Source organism: Panthera tigris, chromosome X (genome assembly GCF_018350195.1).
Source record: "Panthera tigris isolate Pti1 chromosome X, P.tigris_Pti1_mat1.1, whole genome shotgun sequence".
Taxonomy (NCBI): domain Eukaryota; kingdom Metazoa; phylum Chordata; class Mammalia; order Carnivora; family Felidae; genus Panthera; species Panthera tigris.
In genome coordinates this window covers 2,872,358-2,893,859 of record NC_056677.1, presented here as the reverse complement: position 1 = coordinate 2,893,859, position 21,502 = coordinate 2,872,358, and the positions used below count along the sequence as shown (strand labels likewise).

The following is a 21,502-nucleotide window of genomic DNA, read 5'->3' as shown; positions in this document are numbered from 1 at the left end:
GCTTGGACTTGGTTGGGGTATGTTATTCATCACTGTTATTATTATTATGACCAACTGATTAGGGTACTTGGCAATTCCCAGTTAGAAAGGCCTTTGGAAAACAAAACCATCCCATCGTGTGCCTCTTGTCTCCTTATATTGCTGTGAAAAGTCCAGATAAGTGAGAAAAAAAATAGGAGAAAGGACATATAGATGGTTTTGAAAGACAAAAAAATGGTGGGTCAGTCAGTTAAGCGTCCAACTCTTGATCTCGGCTCAGGTCATGATCTCACGGTTCAGAGCCCTGCATTGGGCTCTGGGCTGAGGCTCAGAGCCTGCTTGGGATTCTCTCTCTCCGTCTCTGTCTGTCCCTCCCCCATGTGTGCAGATATTTTCTCTTCCTCAAAAATAAATACTTTTTAAATAAAATAAAAAATAAATTAAAAAAAAAAAGTGTGATGACCAGAACAGAAGAATATAATATAGGAACACAAGATACCAACCAAAGCAGAAATGAAGTTGTTTCTTATGTGTGCTAGGCATTCCTATCTCCAACCACATGCATTAATTTTTGATCAAGTGTTTAGACATCTAGCTATTTCAAGGTTGAAATATATAGACAAGAGATCATCTTCTTTATACCACTGAAGGAAAAGTTGAATTAAGAGCCTCACCATGTTTAGTAAAGTGCCCACTACATAAAACATGTTTGATATTCTTATGATTATCATAAGCTTTAAAAGTAATCCAGTGAATACCTCCACATTTTACCAAAAACCAAAAAACAAAACCCAGCTTCTAGTGGAGACGCACTTTACGTGAATAAGGGGACAAATAACTCAACTTAAGATTATGGAACAAGTTAGTGTGGCTTTAAGTTCCTCTAGTTTACGTCAAAGGTTCAAACGAAGTAAATATGCTGAGGTGTATTCTTAGTGACTCAGAGCAAACAAGATCACGGGAATATAACGGTCCCGTTCTTGACCCTTCTGAAAATGAAAACGAAAGCACTAGTAGTCAGAAGATTATGGGATGTTTGCCAGAAGAATTACTGCTCCTGTCTCCTCATGGAAATTAGACTTGAACTCCACCGTGCAGATGCCTGTTTGAAGCCCTTCACGGTCCGGGCCATGCATCCACAGCAGGAGGTAATGAAATAGCAGTCAGTCTCTTACATGGTTATCTCGGCTCTCCTTTCTACCGAGTGTGCATCGCGGTCCCTGGGAAACAAAGCAAATCCAAGTTAATTGTCAAACACAACTGCGAAAATGTCATGTAGGTCATGCCAATCAACTTGCCATGCTCTGTATTATCTTCTCTAACTTTTATAATAACTCTGATGTTGGCGTCCACACCGCACAGATTTCAGAAAAAAACCACGTCATTCAAAGCAGAAGCGACTTGCCCCGGTTCACTCCTCTCCCAGACTGGAAACTCAGTTCTAGATGGAAAGTGGCACTAAAAACAACCGACCACCGGCAACACCACTGGAGCAGCGCGAGGACAAGTGTTGTGTGAAACAAGACGAAGAAGAAGAAATCATCCCTTTCTAAGGCGAAAGGCAATCCACCCCTTCAGTTGTTTTCAGGCAAATTCCTACCCTAGGATTCTGTGGGATTGTCTCTTGCCGTTTCTTCTCTCTCAACTCTCTCTCTTTCTCCCTTTTTCTCTCTGTTGATTGCTAGCTTTGAAGAAGCAATGTTTGTTAAGTTCCAGAGCAACAGGTTTCTACCAGGGGACTTCACTTTCCAGGAAATACTTGAACAATCTGTCACCATGGGTCCTGGGCCCAGGAGTTTCTCAGTTGCATGTAGCTACTGTTCCTTGACCGTGGGCTGGGCACGGACCACTTCCTATGGGCTGAACTCTGTGCCCCGAAAATACATATGTTGAATCTCTAACGGCCAAAGGGACCGCATGTGGAGATAGAGCCTTTAAGGCAACAGTTAAGGTAATATAGGGTCAGAGGGTGGGACCCTCACGCAGCGTGGCTGCTGTACTTATCAACAGAAGGAGACACACAGGATTTACAGGCACAGAGAAAGAGTCCTGTAAACACACAGTGACAGAGTGGCTGTCTGAAAGCCAAAGACACACTTCCCCACAAACCAACCTTGCCAGTACCCTGCGTTTGGACTTACAGCCTCTAAGCTGTGAGAAAATAAATGTCTGTTATCTAAGGCACGCACTCAGTGGTGCTTTCTTCTGGCAGCTTCGATATATTGGTTTTTGCAGGAACGCATACCAGATAGGTTTAACTCACAGAGATCTCGATGCTGGAGTCCTTTAAAGAGGAGCATTTAGACAACTAGAATCCAGAAAATGAATTTGCTTTCTGTTTTTCTGTCTTGTGGCTCTTTTTTCCCCTTTGTGTCTTTTTGAGAGAGAGCGCAAGTTGGGGAGAGGGAGAGAGAGACAGAGGATCCTGAGCAGGTGCCATTCTCCGCGCAGAGCCCAGTGCAGGGCCCGATCCCATGACCCTGGGATCATGACCTGACCTGAAGTCAAGAGTCAGACACTCCACCAACTGAACCACCCGGGCATCCCTGTTTTGTTTCCTTTGAAAGGGAACACCTTATACAATGTTGGCTTGAGAAACACCACCAGTTCCAGAACAGGATAAATGGTAGAAATCAAAACCGTGGTCCATAATTTGGCTGTTGTTGAAAGTGCTGCTATAAACTTTGGGGTACAAGTGCCCCTGTGCATCGGCGCTCCTGTATCCGTTGGGTAAATTCCTAAGTGTCCATCAACTGGCAAATGGATAAAGAAGTTGTGATTTCTATACGCAATGGAATACTACTTGGCAATGAGAAAGAATGAAATCTGGCCCTTTGTAGCAACGTGGATGGGACTGGAGAGTGTGATGCTAAGTGAAATAAGTCAGTCAGAGAAATACAGATACCGTATGTTTTCACTCTTAGGTGGATCCTGAGAAACTTGACAGAAGACCATGGGGGAGGGGAAGGGGAAAAACAAGTTACAGAGAGGGAAGGAGGCTCTTAAGAACTGAGAGCAAACTGAGGGTTGATGGGGGCTGGGAGGGAGGGGACGGTGGGTGATGGGCATTGAGGGGGGCACCTGTTGGGATGAGCCCTGGGTGTTGTATGGAAACCAATCTGACAATAAGTTTCACATTACAAACAAAACAAAACAAAACAAAACAAAAAACCAAACATGGTCCACAGAGCCAACGTGGACACAGTGGTCTGTCCAGTGCAGGAATGATGAAGGTCACAGTCAGGGTGCGTGTGAGGAAGCAAGCTCAGAGCAGGGTGGTGTGAAGAGACTGCCGGATGAGAATGGAAGTGCCAACAGTCCATCATCTCTGCTCTTCCAAAGCCCACACCACAGCCGTCCAGAGCGCGCGGCCTTCATACGTGCACCTTGCCATGGGATAGGGCTGCGTCAGCCCTCTGGGAACAGCCAGAAACAAAAGTCCCAGTCGGCCAGAAGTAGTCGCTGGTCCCATTCCTAACATAGCGTGTGTACTCAACCTAGATTTTCTTCTCTGTGCAGACACATTGCATTTCTTACTTTATCTTCTAGTACTTGGTTCTGTGAAGAATTCATCCACAGTGCAGCCTACCAGGCCAGGTAGTTAGACACGAGAGCAGGAGGGTCCTTAACTGCGGGGCAGAGGAGGTACTTACGCACTAGAGTAGGTTCCTCAACTGGGCGCAAGAGTGCACACGCCCCAAAGAGACGTTTGGCAATGACCAGAGACATTCTTGGTTGCCACTAGCAGCAGGTTGGTCAAGGCCTGGCATGGTGATCAACATCGGACAGTGCCCACAAATCCCAACAATGATCTAGCTCCAAATGTCGTTACTGCTGTAGCTAAGAACATACACTATATACGAGTTGGAAGGTTTTCTGGTCGTTTCCAAATCACTTAGTACATGGGTACATTGATGGCATCCAGCCCAGGTGGGATTCGAGAGGCATGTACCTGACCTTGGAGCCTGGCTGCGTGAGTGTGAAGCTGGCTCCAGGACATCCTGTGGTGTGACCAGTGCAGAATTCTAACTCTGAGAGTCCGTTGCCTGATCACTGCTAGAAGAGCTGCATCCTAGGCATGTCTCGGGTGACAGCCATGCTTCTTCCTCATTCCACGGTGCTCTAGCAGCATGGGCACATGCCATTTCAATACACCTCCCCCTCTGCTCCTTCTCGAGACAGGGAACTCAGGGCAGATGACCTCAGTGGACCAATAAGAGATGCCTCAGTGCACCTGCTCTAAATTCCTTGCTACACTGCACACAGAACAGAGAATGTCCTGAGCCACAACAGCTTCCAAACACAGGCACCAACACCGAGACGCTACAGAGTCGACGCCTAATCTGCGGTTGTATGCCAGGATAAGAACAGCGTGTGAGGCTTATGCATATGCAGCTTTGGAGATACTTTCCTGTGACCCTTTTGTTGAACCCTGCCTCTGTTTCCACCTTCTGTTTGGCCCCAAACTAGCTTTTCTTCTTGTTTTTGTGGAAGATGACTTCACAAATATATATATATTATATGCTCTCATATAACATAGTTCCAATGCTTATCTACACATTATATGCTTGACAGAGAGAAAATGATACACACTGCACATTTGCTGTTGTATTTATTATGAAACCCCGCAGATCAATTCTAAGAATAACAAAGGTATGTTGGGAAAACCAGAGTCCCATTTCTTCCCACGCAAATCAGCTTACTGTTGAGCCTCACAAGCTCTTAGAAAGGACAGAGCATCTTTATGTTTCTTTACTCTTGATTTGGCAAGCATTAAATATAAGGAAAGAATTCTTGAGTCTCCATAAAGAATAGGAGGAGGCCTCTAAATCCAAATGGCCACCATTTTTAACAAAACCAAACCAAAATTTGCAGTCCCCTATCGCCAACTTCTTGGAGTAATCTCCCCAGATTTCCCGGTATTCTCCATTCCCCTTGTTAACAGTTCAGCCAAGACTCAGGCTCCTCCCCCAAGGTTGAGGATGTCATGAATGAATCCAAGAGATTTGATCATTACCCTGAGGCTATATCTCAGGAGGAAAGGAGATTTACAATTCTCTTTCTTCCTCTAAAGCCAGCCTCTTTGGGGTTACTTAGGTGACACTGCCACCATATGCTCAATCACTTTATTTGAAGTTAATGAGATATACAGTCAAATTCTGTGGATGTTCCTATTTCCTTAACACCTGCACAGGATTCTGTAATTTGTAACACACTGTATACTCTTTGCCCACAGCACTGCGGGAACGAGTGTGATTGCCCCAGTTTCTGAAAGTTAAGAGAGGGAAAATAGCTGTCCTATCTCTGCATCAAGTTGGATTAACGGACACTGGGGAAAAAAAGATAGGAAATTTCAGACTCCCTTCTGTATGTCATGTTTGTTTATTTATTTTTTGCCTACTGTAGTATCAGGCAAAGAGCATTTGATTCTCTCCTAAGTGAGAAAGAAAAACAGTTGTATGATGAATACTTTCCAAATGAGGTGAGTACGGGATTCCACGGTATTGACATAGGAGACCCTCCTCCAAAGAGTCATCAGGGCCTTTGAATCATTCCGCTCATATACTCTCTGACCTTCCAAGAAGACTAAGATAAAGAACAAGACAGAATAATGCTTTGCCCGGCTTGTGTTTATCTCTTATCCCCGTACTATCCGAAATGCCAAGACTCCTGTTCATTCTGGTTGCTTTCTTTTAGTTTTCTTTTCATCTCCTCTTGGACTTAGACTTGTTAAAATATTTTGCTATATATTTTATATTTTTATCTGTGCTACTGCCCAGAAGAGGAAGGAAATGTTGGTTTCAGAAAATGATCCTACATTGGTCATTCTCACTTTCTAAGTTGGCCACAATTCACCAGGAGATATTTTCACCATTCTTATCCAGGCACTTGATGTGCTACTGTCCTTTTTGGTACCTTTTCCAGAGACCTTATTATCTTAACTCCACACATCATTGTATAAGGGATTGCCCCACGGCATCTCCAGCTGTGCTAAATTTATCATCTCAACTAACAAAGCTTCAGATAATGTCTGTGGATCTTCTTCAACCTTCTCTGCCAAATCACTACAGATTTCTGTAACCACCTAGCTTAGCTACTCTGGGATGCAATTGGAAATTCTTTCGTAAAATCTAGCTTTATTTCTGATTTTGCTTATGACACCATGTTGTCTTTCAAACAAGCTTTCTCGGGTCTCTTCTCTCTGTCTGAATGCCCTTCCTCAGGATGTACACATGCCTGACCCTCCAACTGATTTTATATGTCTGCTGAGAAGTCTTTACCTTGCAAAAAGCTTCCCATATAAAATGATAAGCCCAGGTAGTCAGCCAATGAAGAACCAGGGGAAGGACCTGGGTCCTAGGAACTAAATTGTCTGCTGTGACTGCCCCGTGTGCTCCTGTCCATTGCAAGAACGTTGCTTACATCCTCGCTGCACTGTGCTTTGAGTTATCCACTTACATAGCGATGGGTGCATACTCATGCACAAGTCCGTGCAAAGGCTGTGCTGTTCTGTGGGTAGATACTTTTGACTGGAATTCCTGGATCCAAAGTGCATGTACCATTTTGCAAAGTGCATGTATGAGAGCCCATGTTCCCCAGATACTCTCCAGCACTCGGTGTGGTCTGTCATTTCCGTTTTAGGCATTATAATAAGTATGGAGTGGTACTGGTTGCATTTCCGGAATGAATAAAAATGGGAGCCATCTTTTTATGTGTTTACCTGCCATCTCTATATTTCCTTTGGTAAGTGTCTCTTCAAATCATTTGTTCAACATGATTGGGCAGTTTCTTTCACGTTGTTGAGTTTGGAGATTTCTTTATGTCTGCTGGATACAAGTTCTTTTTCGGGTAAACTTGCAAAGATTTTCTCCTAGTTGTGGCTTCTGTTTTCATTGCCTTAGTGGTATCCCCCAAAGATCCAAAATCTGTATTTGATAAGGGTCAGGGTTTTTTTTGTTTTTTGTTTTTTTTTAAATTTTTTTTTTTTCAACGTTTTTTTTTATTTATTTTTGGGACAGAGAGAGACAGAGCATGAATGGGGGAGGGGCAGAGAGAGAGAGGGAGACACAGAATCGGAAACAGGCTCCAGGCTCCGAGCCATCAGCCCAGAGCCTGACGCGGGGCTCGAACTCACGGACCGCGAGATCGTGACCTGGCTGAAGTCGGACGCTTAACCGACTGCGCCGCCCAGGCGCCCCGGTCAGGTTTTTTATCTATTATTTGACATATCATTTTCACTCAAGGATCATGCTTTGCTTGATCATGCTTTCTCTTATCTAAGAAAAACTTGCCTGATCTTTTGGCATACAGTGTTCTATGTTTTCTTTACTTTAGATTTTACACCTAGATCTTCAGTCAGTTTTACTTAGTTGTACTGTATGGGACAATGTGTGGGTTAACGTTCTTTGCTTTCTTTTCTTTTCTGTTTTTCTTTTTTTTCTTTTTTTTTTTTTTTGGCATATGAATATCCAATTTTTCCAACAACTTTTGTCGAAAAGACAACTATTTTCTGCTGAATTTCATTTCTACGTTTATTAAAGATACATTGTCTATTCCTGTTCCTCCCCCATCCAAGAATATTTTGTTTTGTGTTATTCTTCCTATTGCCTCAGTTATGTTTGGGAAATATTAAAGAAAAGGCAGTTACAACATGAAGGTTGTATGACTTCCTTTAGGAATAAAATAAAATAAAACTTAGGTGCCAAAATCAACCAATTGCAACAACCTCACAGAATGACTACTGTTCCATTTTCCTGTGATAGTTTTAAGTTTCCTAAGACCCCAAGCAAGTCAGCCATTCTTCTGAGATGACCATCATATCAACACAAAACATTCATCACCTTCTCCCCCAAAGGAGACTCTTTCATCGTTTTTACTAAGAGGATCTTCAACCCAATGACCTCATCAGAAAATGTACCAACAGTTCATTTTCATTGTTCCGTTTTCCTAACAGCTTTCTAATGATCTTTAACATAGTATTTATTCATTGGCTCAGTCATCTCTCCAAGCAAGCAAGAAAGCATAATACTCGTTCCTTAATTTTTACCAGTTTGCAGGGAAGAAAACAAATGTTTTCCTATCTGTGTACATCTGGCTATTTTCAAGCACGTTAAAAGAGCCAGAGAACCTTTTCTGTTTGTTTGGGGGAGGGGAGGTTTGTTCAATATTTCCATATATGTTTGTTTCATTCCTCACAATGGAATACTACGTGGCAATGAGAAAGAATGAAATCTGACCTTTTGTAGCAACGTGGATGGAACTGGAGATTGTTACGTTAAGTGAAAAAGTCAGGCAGAGAAAGACTGATACCATATGTTTTCACTCTTATGTGGATCCTGAGAAACTTAACAGAAGTCCATGGGGGGAGGGGAAGGAAAAAAAAAGTTAGAGAGGGAGGGAGCCAAAGCATAAGAGACTCTTAAAAACAGAGAACAAACTGAAGGTTGATGAGGGTGGGAGGGAAGGGACAGTGTGTGATGGGTATTGAGGAGGGCACCTTTTGGGATGAGCGCTGGGTGTTGTATGGAAACCAATTTGACAATAAATTTCATATTAAAAAAAAAAGAAATACGAGATTAATATCTTTATGGTATATTTTGTTCTTACCATAAAAATGAACAAATAAGGGCACCTGTGATTGTCCACATCATTGGAGTGGACACACCCAGAGGACTGACCAGGTAGTGTCCACCCTAGGGTGCATCGGAGCCTCAGAATCAATCTGTGTGTGGTGTGTGACCTTCCAGGAGACCATGGCCCAACGGAATCCTTAGCCTACATCTTCCAATGGTCACTTACCTTTGTGTTCAGGACAGACCAGCGCTATTCGTGCCATAGAATTGTCCTTTTTACTTTCTGTTCTCTTTTGTTTTGGTTCCAAGATCTTTATTTTTTTTTTAATTTCTTGCTTTTTTTTTTCACATGACCGTCTGCATAGTGTTACATGTGACCTCCTATTGTGAAAGGTTTTACAATAGACAGTTTCCACATTTTGTAACGTCCTTGCAGACTTTCTCCATTGTCTCCCTGATTTGGGTAATGATCCTGACTAACATAGCATTCCACATATTGCCATCCTCTGTATGTCTTCTTGTGTACCTCTAACATTCCTGTCTGGTTGTTTTGTTTTGTTTTGTTTTGTTTTGTTTTGTTTCTGTGTCCTACCAACATGTGTTCCTTGGGAATGCAGCCTAACATAACCTCATCTCAGGAAGATCATTCTAACTACCAATCAAGGAGAAATTACAAGAAGATATACGACCCGTAGGTCCCAACTGTCTTTCATTAATATTAGTCAAAACATAGGTAAGAGAATGATAAATAAAAGCAGAACAGAGCCCTCCTATGGAAACATTCATACCTTGTAACCCATCAAGTAATGGATCAGGTATCTACATCCATCCTCCTGGCCTTCTTGTCCCAGATTTCTCCAGGTCTCTAGCATCTGTCTCCCACTATGGAAGTTTTGTATTTAGGTTTTGTCTTTTCCCTGCGATGGTAGATTGCATTCCACAAGTCCCTTCTCTGTAGGGCGAGGAAGCTTCTGGCTTCCCTGGCCGTCAGAAATACCCTGTTCCCTCAAGGATTCCTGACCAATGTCTCAATGTCCTTAGAATCTAAGATGATGTAGTTAATCACAAGGCTTCATTTTTGAGATCTGATCCTGTTGAAATTCTCTAACACAGTGCCTCTCAACTAAGAACATGCTCAGTGATCCCAGAGTGTTTTTGTTGGAAAGGCTGGTTCTGTTTCCACGTGTCTAGGGCTTGCCTGAAACACTGCCTCTCCAGCAGTCGCCTAGGAGATGTCACTGCTTCTGGTCTTAAAACCACCCTTTCCAGTGCCAGCGGTTTACAACACATCTTTCCCAAGCGTCTCCTGTTTTAAGATCCCTGGAGTACTAGTTTCCCATGTAGATTTCTAGGTTCTCCATCAGAAGCGTGGTTTGACCAAATTGGAGAAGGCTTTTTAAACTGTGTGTAGGGTGTCGGTTCCCAACTGGGCGCATTGTGCCTGTCTGGAGAGACAGTTGGACATGTCTGGTGACATTTTTGGCTGTCACAAAGGGAGAGGGGAGTGTTTATACCTTCCATTTAATGAATGGACAGTAAATATGCTGCTAAACATTCTACAATGCACACAGCTCCTAACAATAGAGAATCATCCAGCCAAAGAGCAATCATGCCAAGGTTCAGAAATCTTGGTTCATATGTATTAACACATTCCTATTCCACAGAATAGAGCCTCAGTCCCTGTCATAGCCTGCAGATCCCTACACTGTTGATCTTTTTGATCCCATCTATAGCTTCTCTTCCTCTCTGTTTTTGTTCCCGCCACAAGATTTTGCATGTAGAAGGAAGTAGGAATCACACAACATGCCCCAGTGTGTGACACACAGAGATAGAGAAAGGTAGTCATGCTGTGTTCAGTAAGACACATGGGGATAGATGAAGAAGCGAGAAACACATAGGGAAGTCCCCACCTAGAGCCAGTTTAATAGAGAACAGCAATGCCTCTAGGCAATAATTACCCAGGTAGTACACTTTAGCCTATCTCCCTAGGGTGCTTCATTAGTCTGACTCTGGAAAGCATCACCCTTTTCCTATTAAAAGTCATGCTGTTTGGAAACATTCTGAAGAGGAAAACAGCCCAGGCCAAGACCAGATAAACACTAAGTGTGAGTGAGAGAAATGACATCTATACCTTATCTCAGATTTTCCTCACTAGAAACTCTCACCCCTGGGAGCACCCCTTAAGTCCATGCTTGCCATTGAGAATCCCTCAAACTCATCCCTGTGGACAGGAAAAGAGACGTAGGAGAAAAATCTTGGGGCACCTAGGTGGCTCAGTTGGAAGGGCATGTGACTCTTGACCTCGGGGTTGTGAGTTTGAGCCCCACCTTGGGTACAGAAATTACTTAAATAAACTTCTAAGAAGTCTGGCATATTCCATGACCCCCCTAATCCTTCTGGAAACTTATGGAAACTTTTAAGTATACAAACAGATATGGATGGGACTAGAATGATATCCTACAAATTTCAGAGAGGGCAGCTTCCAGAAAGGTCCCCATTGTCTCCTTCCACTGTTTACCTTTGGTTTTACATTTGTATATGGATGGTTTTCACTTGCATTCTGTTTGTTCTTTGTTTTCATTTCATTGTGCATGTCTTACTAAATGATGGACACTTTACTCCTGTGATGACATTTTAATCAGTCAGGTTCTAGACATAGTCTTCTATCAAAATGTTTAATGTCAGCCAGATAGGAATTGCTTTTATCTACCCTCCCCCCTGCCTCTGTTATGGTATTAGCTCTCGCTATATTTGGAGCAAAAGCAAATGTCAGCAACACTGAATCACAAAGTAGTTCTTCTCAAGTTGTATGGACCCAGTGAGAGAACAAGAGTTCTGTTATCTGTTGAATGATTCTTTTTTTTTTTTTTTTGTCTTACAGCAACATACTGGAAAATATAGTGTAGTGCAATATACTGTGAACTTTTATCCAACTTTGCGTTATGAAGAATGTGTCTTGTGTAAGATTCCTCCTACCTATTGTTTGAGCACGTTCAGCAAATATTGATGAGTGTATGTGATGTGCCAATCACAGCCCAAACCTAAAAATTCAGCAGGAATCAGACAGACTCTGGTCACGATCCAGTGAATTATCCTCCCGTGAAAGGAAGGGCACAGAACAAAAACAAGCTAAGCAGTAATTGCCAAATATACCGCCTGTTCCTAAGTTCTAGGATGAAAAATAAAGCCCAGGTAGGCACATGCAGTGTGCTGGGGCCCTGTTTCAGAAGGAGACACTGGTTCCCTAGGGAAGGGTTTTGAGCAAAGCTCTGCCAGTAGTTGGAAGAATAAGTTGCATGTTTATCTGTGGGAAGAACATGCTGGGCCCTGACAATGGAAAATGCAAAAGTGTTTTGAGAGGTTAATTTGATTGTGTATATCAAAATTCTAAATGTGCACTCACTTCGGTAAGGCATTTCCGCTTACAGAAAATTGTAAATTATCGATACATGTAAGAATTCACTGTTCACTGGTTTGTTGTTTGAAATGTTGAAACATTTAAACGTGGATTCAAAAGTCTGGTGGCTATGACACATTCAAAATGGAAAATATAAGAAATTAGAAGTAATAAACTACATCTCTGGGAATCAACATTTGGATAATCTCTAAGACTGTTACTAACTGAAAAGAAACCAGAAGTATGACACTCTATATTTTCTCTTGGTATGTATGCATAAAACAAAGACTGCACTCCAATATATTAATATGTTTGTGTGTTAATGAAAATTCATGCAGATGTGTAACGTAGAATTTATACCCATCTCTTGAGAGTATCCATTGCTGGCCAGGGGGCATTACGTTACAAGTAGGGATGGGAAATACTTTAATATGAACTCGTATGTCCGTGTATCTATAGACATTTAGGTTATGCTGACCTCATAAAAGTAATAGGGCCTACAGATTCATTATCTCTTTCTGAACACTTTGCCTAAGTGATCTCTGTTCTTTGCATGTTTGAAAGGGTTTAGTGCTGAAAACTTCTGGACCAGCAGCTTTTTAATGGAAAATTTGATGATGGCAGATTCAGTTTCTTGAGTAGCTAAAGGACTGTAGAAATTTTCTTTTTCATCTTGTGTCAACTTTGGTAACATATCCTTCAAGAAATGTATCCATTCATCAAAAGTGTTACATTGTTTGGCATAACTTTATTGATAGTTTTTTATTACTGTTCATTTCTTTGGGTTTGTGGCGACCATTCCCCATTACTTATTACCGTTGCTCCCACACACACATTTATGAAAGAGAGAAAGAAACCTGGCACCAAAAAAATGCAGATTCTGTCTTTTACTCTTGCAAGTTTTCTGTAATTTTTATAACACAGTAAGTATGAGTGTGTATAATATGTACATGCACACAAACAGTCATACGTGTGTGTGTGTGTATGTGTGAGTGTGTCCTATTTCACAATTTTTTAGACTCCTTTATGCCAGGGTTCACCTTTCAACATGCCTTAAGAGATTCAGGCTCAATTCACCGACTTCAGTGTCCAGCATTTCCAGACATACTCCGGTGACTGGAGTCAGAACACCAGATGCATACACTCTTTTATTCAAGAAGGATAATTCAGACATCGCCCTTGACATGTTTGTTGCTTCCAACCAAAGCCATAATAATGTTCATTACTGATGCCTTTGACATTTGCAAACTGTAGCCCAGTTAGAGGCTATGTTTGTCTCAGTATTTATTCTATTAAATCCTGGTTGAAGCTCATTTTATTTTCCTGAGGTGTGGACTGGATCTCTGAACTTTGGCACAGCCATTGGAGTAAGTGGTGCATCCTGAGTGCTGATCTCTTAGATGGTGAACACCTGTGTATCATGGCTAGCTGATACATGTGCTCTGCCTGTTACAATGGGAATGGCCATTCCCTAGAAGTTCCCGTGTCTACTGCTGTTTGAAACTTAATGGGATGGCACGCTCTAGATCTTGCGTACTGTGTTCACAGCTTCCCAACTGAGCTCACCATCTGATGGTTTGTCCAAGCGCTACACTGACACCATGACCCTCTGGGTTGACCATGTCTCAGCTGCTGCCCCATCTTGGATGACCGTGATGCCCCATCTGTAATGACTGTGATCCTACTGTAAGGAAATAGCAGCCCTTCTCCTCAGTTTCATGGGTAATGGTGCTGTGATGGTAGGCACTTCCCCTCAATTATGACTCGAGGCATTGTAGACTGTCTGTGTATAAATCTCAGTGAGGTGTGCACACTTCTTTCCTTGTGGTAGATAAGATGCTTCCTTGGGACGTTTTTCTTGACCATTATAGTAAAAATACCCATCGTCCCTTCCGCTGATGGTTTAGACCTTTTTCTCCCTCTCATTTAGACACCTCTGTGGCTTTTCTCTTTAAGCCTAATCTGAATTGTCTCTGATGGGATGTTGATCCTATGCCAGCCATGCTTTCCTGGGTAGTTGTATGTAAAGTGGATATTTAGGTGTTTTTAAAATCGAACACACAGGCTTAGGATACATGCAAATGTGCACAGACACACAGGTACAGGATACATGTGTAATCAATTTATTTCATCATTCAGAAATCCTGTGACACCAAACAGGACCTGAATGGTGATGGACAGAGATGAGATGGGAAAGGCGAACATGTTTATGAATCGAGAAAATGATGTGAGGCAGAAAGAAGGAACATACGCTTCATGCTGTTGATCCTGATTCCATGGGGAAGACCGTGTTCCTGGTTCTGAGGGATGCAGCTACAGGTGCATAAAACAGGGGAGGAGGTTGAGTTGAGTGGACTGTATGAGCCTCAGGAAGTACAACATCAAGGGTTCGGAGGACGTTTAGTTGACCCAGTGCACCAATCCCACAGGGAACGTCATACTCTCCATCCCCACGATATGGGGGGGACCCACTGGAATTTTTTCAGGGATGTGTGTGTGATGGGACTTTTCATAATCAGGACCCCTTCCAACACTTTCATGATTTCCGAATGAATGTTCATGGGGATGGCACATCAAACATGATTTTACAGGATCTTTGATGGACTTACACTCTGGTCTTCTGATTGCAAAAGCTCTCTGGCCTCAGGACATTATATTCAGCATGAAAGCTAATATTTCTGTTTGACCTTTCTTTCGCCCCTTCTTCCCAACAACAGTGACAAATGGCATGTGTTAGCCTAGAGCACAATCGTAATTTGAGGCTCGTATTACTTTAAAGGTTTAACAATCACACTTTAAGGAAATCACGTTCTGCCAGAAAATGCACATTGAACGCTTGTGTCATTGGCGTGGTAGGAGGGCCTCTGAGGGGGCTGTTGCAATTATGCAAAATTAAACACGGGATGAGCGGGAAGAGTGGACATGGAGTGGTGACGCATTCGGACAGCCCTCAAGTCAGAACTGACTGGAAAACTCATTTTTCCTGTCATCCCCACCAGCATCTGGCTTTCCTGCTTCTCTCTGAATGGCTGTCACTGGCATGATTCTTGTGAAATAATGCTTTATCCCCCAAACTGCTTTTTAGCATTAATCACCTCAACTGGTTTGCAATCTTGGGGTAAAAAAAGTAACCTCATGTAACATAAAAAAGCTCTCTAGTGACATAATTACCGAGTTGACATAGCGGCACTGATAACACGTCATTCTTACTTACAGTGTTCAGGACGGGTAGTACTGCTCTCATTTTTAGGACACTTCTCTGGGGAAAGACAAATATAAAAGGTGAATAAAGGAGCAACCCATCATGGCCATTTCCCAATATTTGTATGGATTTCTTCTTTTAAATAATGGGTTTTATGAAAGATAATTCATGGAAGAGAAAATGTAAAATGAATCAGTTTTTTTTTTCTCCAGATAGCATTTTTACAGATCAGGTGAGAGATATGTTCAGGAAAAAAAAAAAAAAAAAAAAAAAAAAAAAAAAAAAAAAAAATATATATATATATATATATATATATATATATATATATAGTCACATTACCAGTTTTGCTCATATCTATAAGATTTTCTTCAGGAATATTGTTTTCTCTCATCAACTCCCTGAACCTTGCAAAGTCGTTGTCATCAGGATGAAGTCTTCTGCCTGAAAATCACCGTGCATAAAGCAGAAATTGCCCATTAGAACCTGTAAGAATTTTTGCATGCAGAACGAGGAGAATGAATGGGGAAATCAAGTCTTTAACTCAGTCTCCAACAGTTGCCACTGACTTTGTCCCAGTGTCAGCTGCCTGACCTAAGTGGGTAGGAGCCGTTCACTGCTTTCCCCCTGTGTATCCCATGCAGTGCCCAGCATCAGCAGCGGGACTCCAGGAAAACAGCAGGAAATCCATGAATTGGGGGCCTAATCCATCAAGAATATCCAGCCTACCCCATCTCTGCCTACACCTCAGACTCTGGCTCTGACATGCACCCCTGGTCTGGGCCCAAAGAAAATGCAAGCACGGTTCTCACCTTCCCAACCATAGCCCTGTCACACGGTAATGGGAGACAGCTTCCTTTTTTATGAAAACCAGAGTTTTCAAATGCCTTTTTCCAACTTGAAACCTAGTATCTCAGAGCTGAAACACCCCTCTCAAGCCCCTGGGGCTGGAAATCGTTGATGTTCACAACAGTGCATTGAAAGGATTAAACAGGAGGAAGGTTTTTTGTTGTTTTGAAGTTTCTGCTCTGAGGCTGAAGAGTCTATTTGAAAAATTGTCATAAAATGAAGGAATTGGGGTCAACCCGAAGATAGCCGTGGCTTGAAATGAGTTGACTTGTTAGCAAATAATTTCTAATCAAACTAATTTTTTTTTGCACAAATGGGAATTATTCTTAAATGTCTTACGATCTGGTACCTCCAACCTCTACTGATTTTCACACTGAGAATGCTGACAGTGGAAATATTACACGGCCATGACCATCGTCAGGAAGATATACGTACCAAGCAATACAAACGCTTGTGCGGTGTTTCTTCTGGTGTTCATGTTGATTGTGATAGAATGTGAATTGGCAGAAAAAATATTTAAAATATTTTGATTCGTATCTGTGAGACAAAAAATATATATGTAAAATGTATATAAACTGTAGCCTTGCCTTAGTGAATGTATTGGAGATTGGCTCTACCGTGGCCTATTAGCATATTGGTAAAAACATTCTCATATTGGTCCCTCCGATGATGCAGCGAATGCTAACATTGCTTATGACACGGAGACAAGGCCCGTAAGGAACTTTTCCTTATTGCCCCATTCTTCCGAAATTAAACATTTCACCCTTTCCTGTCTTACTAAAGTGTTTTCTGAAACATGTGTTCCAGTGGAGCCAACATTTTTTTTTTTAATTTTTTTTTTAACGTTTTATTTATTTATTTTTTTGAGACAGAGAGAGACAGAGCATGAACAGGGGAGGGTCAGAGAGAGGGAGACACAGAATCTGAAACAGAGCCAACATTTTTTGAACAACACGACTTGTTGTTATATGGCATATTATCAATACAAGTTTAAAATCTCTTTCTATTTGCCTTATCCCGGCATTGGAGATGATTTCTCTTTAAGACCAAAATTCAGTTGCCCTTTCAAACCCTGCATGACTGTGTGCTGAGTGCCTATCCTACATTGGGCCATCTTCTGAGTCATTTGCGTCCGCCCCCTTAATCTAGGTGTATTACCCAACAGATTTCTGGCTGCCACGAACATGTGCATTTTTATTAATACGGTTTTACTTGTGACGATACACACGTTCAGATCCTGCCTGCAGGGGCACCTTCCACTCTGGCTCTGCCCATCCACCCTGGCACGTATACAAGAAAAAGAATAAGCATTGACCAACTTAGCGTCATCACCATACCTTCTAATATCCATTCTCTCTTCTGCTCTCAACATACACAATGCCTTATTGGAACCACTCATGAGGATTTTATTTGAAACTATGCCACTTTGTGTTTCCCATTCAAATAGCCTTAGTCAGCCCCAGCCAGAGACCAAGTGGCAGCTGAAACAACTTCAGAGTTGCATGGACCTAAATCTTGCACAGGCCTGCTCTTAGGTCCATGAGTCTTGGGTTATGTTGGAACAATTTAAATAAGAGTTTATACATCTCTTCAGATGCTTAGTAACCAAATGTTTTAATGATAATGTTATAAAGAAGGGCTTCGCTTGGGTTGCTCAGTCAGTTGAGCATCTAACTTCTGCTCAGGTCATGATCTCACGGCTCATGAGTTCAAGCCCTACATCAGGCTCTGTGTTGACAGCTCAGAGCCTGCAGCCTGCTTCGAATTTTGTGTCTCCCTCTCTCTGTGTCCCTCCCCTGCTCGTGCTTGGCTCTCTCTCTCTCTCTCTCCCTCTCTCAAAGATAAATAAACATTAAAAATTTTTTTTAAATGAAGGGCTTTGCAGGAAATCTCACTAAATAGGTTTATATAGGTAGTGCAGGTTATGGAAGCAATGAAGTTAAATCTGTCTTCTGAGCCTCCGGGGTGTTTTCAAGGCCACTGCTGGTATTCTGCTTGTCAGTGTGACACCTCACTTTCTCCAGAACAGAGCTGGGTAGGTTACAATTCCTAGTTCCCAAAGAGCTGTTACAGTACGTGCAGCTCATTCTCCCTTCTCAAGTTGTCCAAATCTAAGTTAGAAGGGGTTACCAAAAGGGAGAACATTAAAAAAAAGATGATAGAGGACGTTGATGGCTCAGGCAAAGGAAAAAATAATGTAAAGCTAAAAAGAGTGAAAACATAACTTAAAAGATCTACTGGGAACATAAGTTACTGAGGAATATGCGTAGGGTCGAATGCCAGGCCTATAATTCACTTTGTTTGCATATATTTTACTTTCTGCCAAGTCGTTGTGCTGTTTCTTATCTTAGATGAGGGCTGTAACCACAGACTTACACGTCACAATTTTAATCAGATATTTAGACATTAGGCCATTTAAAATTTGGAGTGTTGTTTAGGGTAATTAGGAAGAGTTTAGAATCTAAGTGTTAGCCGACATCCCCATTGCTTTTAACAGAAGCTGAGGTTACGAACAAATGTGCCTGGTGATTAAAATCACTCCGATTTCCTTGGATTGTAGGTTAATCTCCCAAGAATGGAATGCAGTAAGATGTTTTAAGATGATGTTTAAAAAAGTATTCTCTTAAAGCAAAATGAGATTGATATGTAAACTGAGGATAGACCTATTATATTTAGTTCCTAAGGCCATTTAAATTATCTTGAAACATTCTCATATACTCAAGAACTTTATGAAATAAACATCCTGAGCACTTATCAATGATTTAATAATACTCAAAATTGGAAGGGGCCACCGATGTCCTATGACTTAACTGTGCACGACAAGGTAAAGTGCTTGGATAGATAATTTAGGGGAGTGTGCCTGGTCACATTTCCAATGATTAGTTGAACTAGAATTCAGGCAGACTAGAGTTCCAGAAAGAAGTGGAGACTAAGCTTTTGACCTTAATATCTCAGTAAAATACTTGTACTTACAACCAATATTGATAAACTTGTCACGCCCAATGGTTCCCACGGCAGACTTTTCTGTGCACAGTCCGTTCGTCCTTAAAAACAAAATGTCTTCGAGTGAGTCGATGAAAACAAACTTTGAACCACAATTAACATTCTCTTTGTCTCAACTGCACAAGAATCTGAATGAGGCATCATTTCAGGGCCTGTAAACGACGTGCCAAACGAGACAAACGTGTCTCTTTTTATTTCTCATTCTTCAAAGTATGTGCCTGTGTTTATGTGTGTGTGAGCAGAGGGGACTGAAAGATTCTTGCATTCGACCTATAGCTTTAGAAATTGGGTCTTCAGAAACAGACTTCATTCGGTTTCTTACAATCCCCTGTCACCACCCCTTGCAAGTTTTCTCATTTCTTTATACTGAGAACTTTCTGAACTATCATAAGCTGTCATCAGTCCCCCCAAGCAGCTCCATCCGAACTCAGAAAGGCAGAAATTAGCGTGATACTTCCCACCTGCAGTGTAAATAGATGTTTTAATCTTACAGGCCATGGATCTGTTTGCATGATTTGGTGCTTTCAGATGCCCTGTATTCCCGTGATTTCAGGGATACCTCCTGCTTCATTTTGTTATCCTAGGAGTCGTCTACTGGAAGTCAAATGTTGGCGTGGAAATCATTGTTATTTCCAGGTGAATTCATCAGCATGTGTGATTGCTGGTGTTTTCAATTTGGCAATACACTTCAACTATGCGATCATTTGTCCTTTTCTGGTGCCCTCTTTCCACCGCATGTTTGCTCTTAGTAAAGAATTTCATGCATGATATTATTACTCTATAGATCTGTATCTGGCTCTGGTTTGAACAATGGAAGTAAAAAAGTGTCTTCATCGTCTGTTACTCTTGAGTTCTTAATAAAATGCCTGCAGGGAAGTGAGCATCTTATAAATCATATTTGAAGCAGCAAAGGCTTTGGTGAATTTAATAATGAGTAAACATTGCTACTTGGGAGTTCTTCAGGATAGAGAATGATTGAGGCCAGTGTCGGGAACCCTATGGTCACAGGAGGTCCCTGAGAATCATCTCATTCAAGCAAGAAGGGTGTACTGAATTTCTTAAGAACTCAGAGTCTCACTTTTCAACATCACCGAGGTATTTCACTGCAAACATGCAACTCAGATGCCCTCTCAGGGTCATCAGATCAGGCCTTTTCATTCTGTGCTATTCTTACATGACAGAAATATTGAAGACGACTGTGCCATTTGTTATGTCCACATGAACTTTGCGCATATAACCGGGGAATGGGTCGTTGCTTATCTTGTCAACGTTGGTGGATGCGACCAAAAGCGTGTTCCATTCTCCTGAAAGCTAAAAGCAAAGTTTCCATCAGAAACGTTGTTCCAATTCTTTTGATGGCCTCCAACATCATCCAGCATGGGTTTCCCTCCTCTTTTACATCAGCAGTGAGCTACCTAACTTTAAAGAACAAAAGCAAGATTTATAAAATACTGAGAAACCCAAGTCTGCAGCAGAACTAAAAATTCACACAGTCCTGAAATAGCACACTCGTTCTTATCAAATGCAAGAGCTCAAACCCAACAGCTCTTTGGCTGACGCACCTTCTGTTTTATAAGTACGGGGGAAGCAGCCAGTTAGTAGACCAGAGCAGACATGTACAAAAGAAATGTGTTAGGAGGTGATGAACAGAGGGATTCCGAGTTTCCAGGTGCATGGCTAGGCTTAGATGCACATAAATTTGGATATGCATAGAAAACCCCCCAAAAGACACACACACACACACACACACACACACACACACACACAGAGGCACACACATGAAGACGTCCATGTCAGGTTAGCCTTTTTCTGGTACCTGTGTAAGGTTGTCTTGTAAAGGTGGGCGGCTGTCCGGTAAAGGTAGGTGGCCGTCTGGTAGAGGTAGGCGGCCGTCCGGTAAAGGTAGGCGGCCGTCTGGTAAAGGTAGGCGGCCATCCGGTAGAGGTAGGCGGCTGTCCGGTAGAGGTAGGCGGCTGTCCGGTAGAGGTAGGCGGCCGTCCGGTAGAGGTAGGCGGCTGTCTGGTAGAGGTAGGTGTCCGTCCGGTAAAGGTAGGCGGCTGTCTGGTAATGGTAGGCGGCCGTCCGGTAAAGGTAGGCGGCCGTCCGGTAAAGGTAGGCGGCTGCCACAAACCAGAACGACTCCAAGAAGTAAGAGTAGAATCTTCATCTTTCTAACACCTCTTGGTTTCTCCTCTGGAGGAAGCTCAGAATCAATTACCTGCTGCTGAGAATCTTGACCTCTTTATATAGTAAACATCTGTGAATGTGGCAATGTTTATCTACTTGTCATTTTTCACAAGAGACCATTGTGCAACGCTGAAAGTAAACATTCTGTTGGCAGCAATGTATCCCAAAGGTCTCTCAGACCTGCGGCATGTTAGTCGTTTCTTCCATCAACCCCTCCAAAGGACATTCAGAAGGTAGGCTTGCCTACAGGGTCGTTTGGATCAAGCCTGCATATCTCATGTCACACTGAGACTCATTCACTCATTCTTGGAGCGG

At 42.2% G+C, this 21,502-nt stretch overlaps 1 protein-coding gene across 1 annotated transcript; it reads right to left on the bottom strand.

Annotated features, from left to right (window-relative positions):
* Positions 1-14,049: 14,049 nt before the first annotated feature.
* Positions 14,050-21,211, bottom strand: LOC107180459 (odorant-binding protein-like). The gene is made up of 7 exons (XM_042974716.1): positions 20,817-21,211; positions 20,175-20,311; positions 18,971-19,041; positions 16,433-16,534; positions 15,491-15,592; positions 15,164-15,208; positions 14,050-14,262 (listed from the first exon to the last, which is right to left on the bottom strand). The coding sequence occupies exons 1-7, from the start codon at positions 21,165-21,167 to the stop codon at positions 14,204-14,206; spliced, it is 867 nt and encodes a 288-aa protein (XP_042830650.1). The 5' UTR covers positions 21,168-21,211; the 3' UTR covers positions 14,050-14,203.
* Between the last annotated feature and the right edge of the window lie 291 nt (positions 21,212-21,502).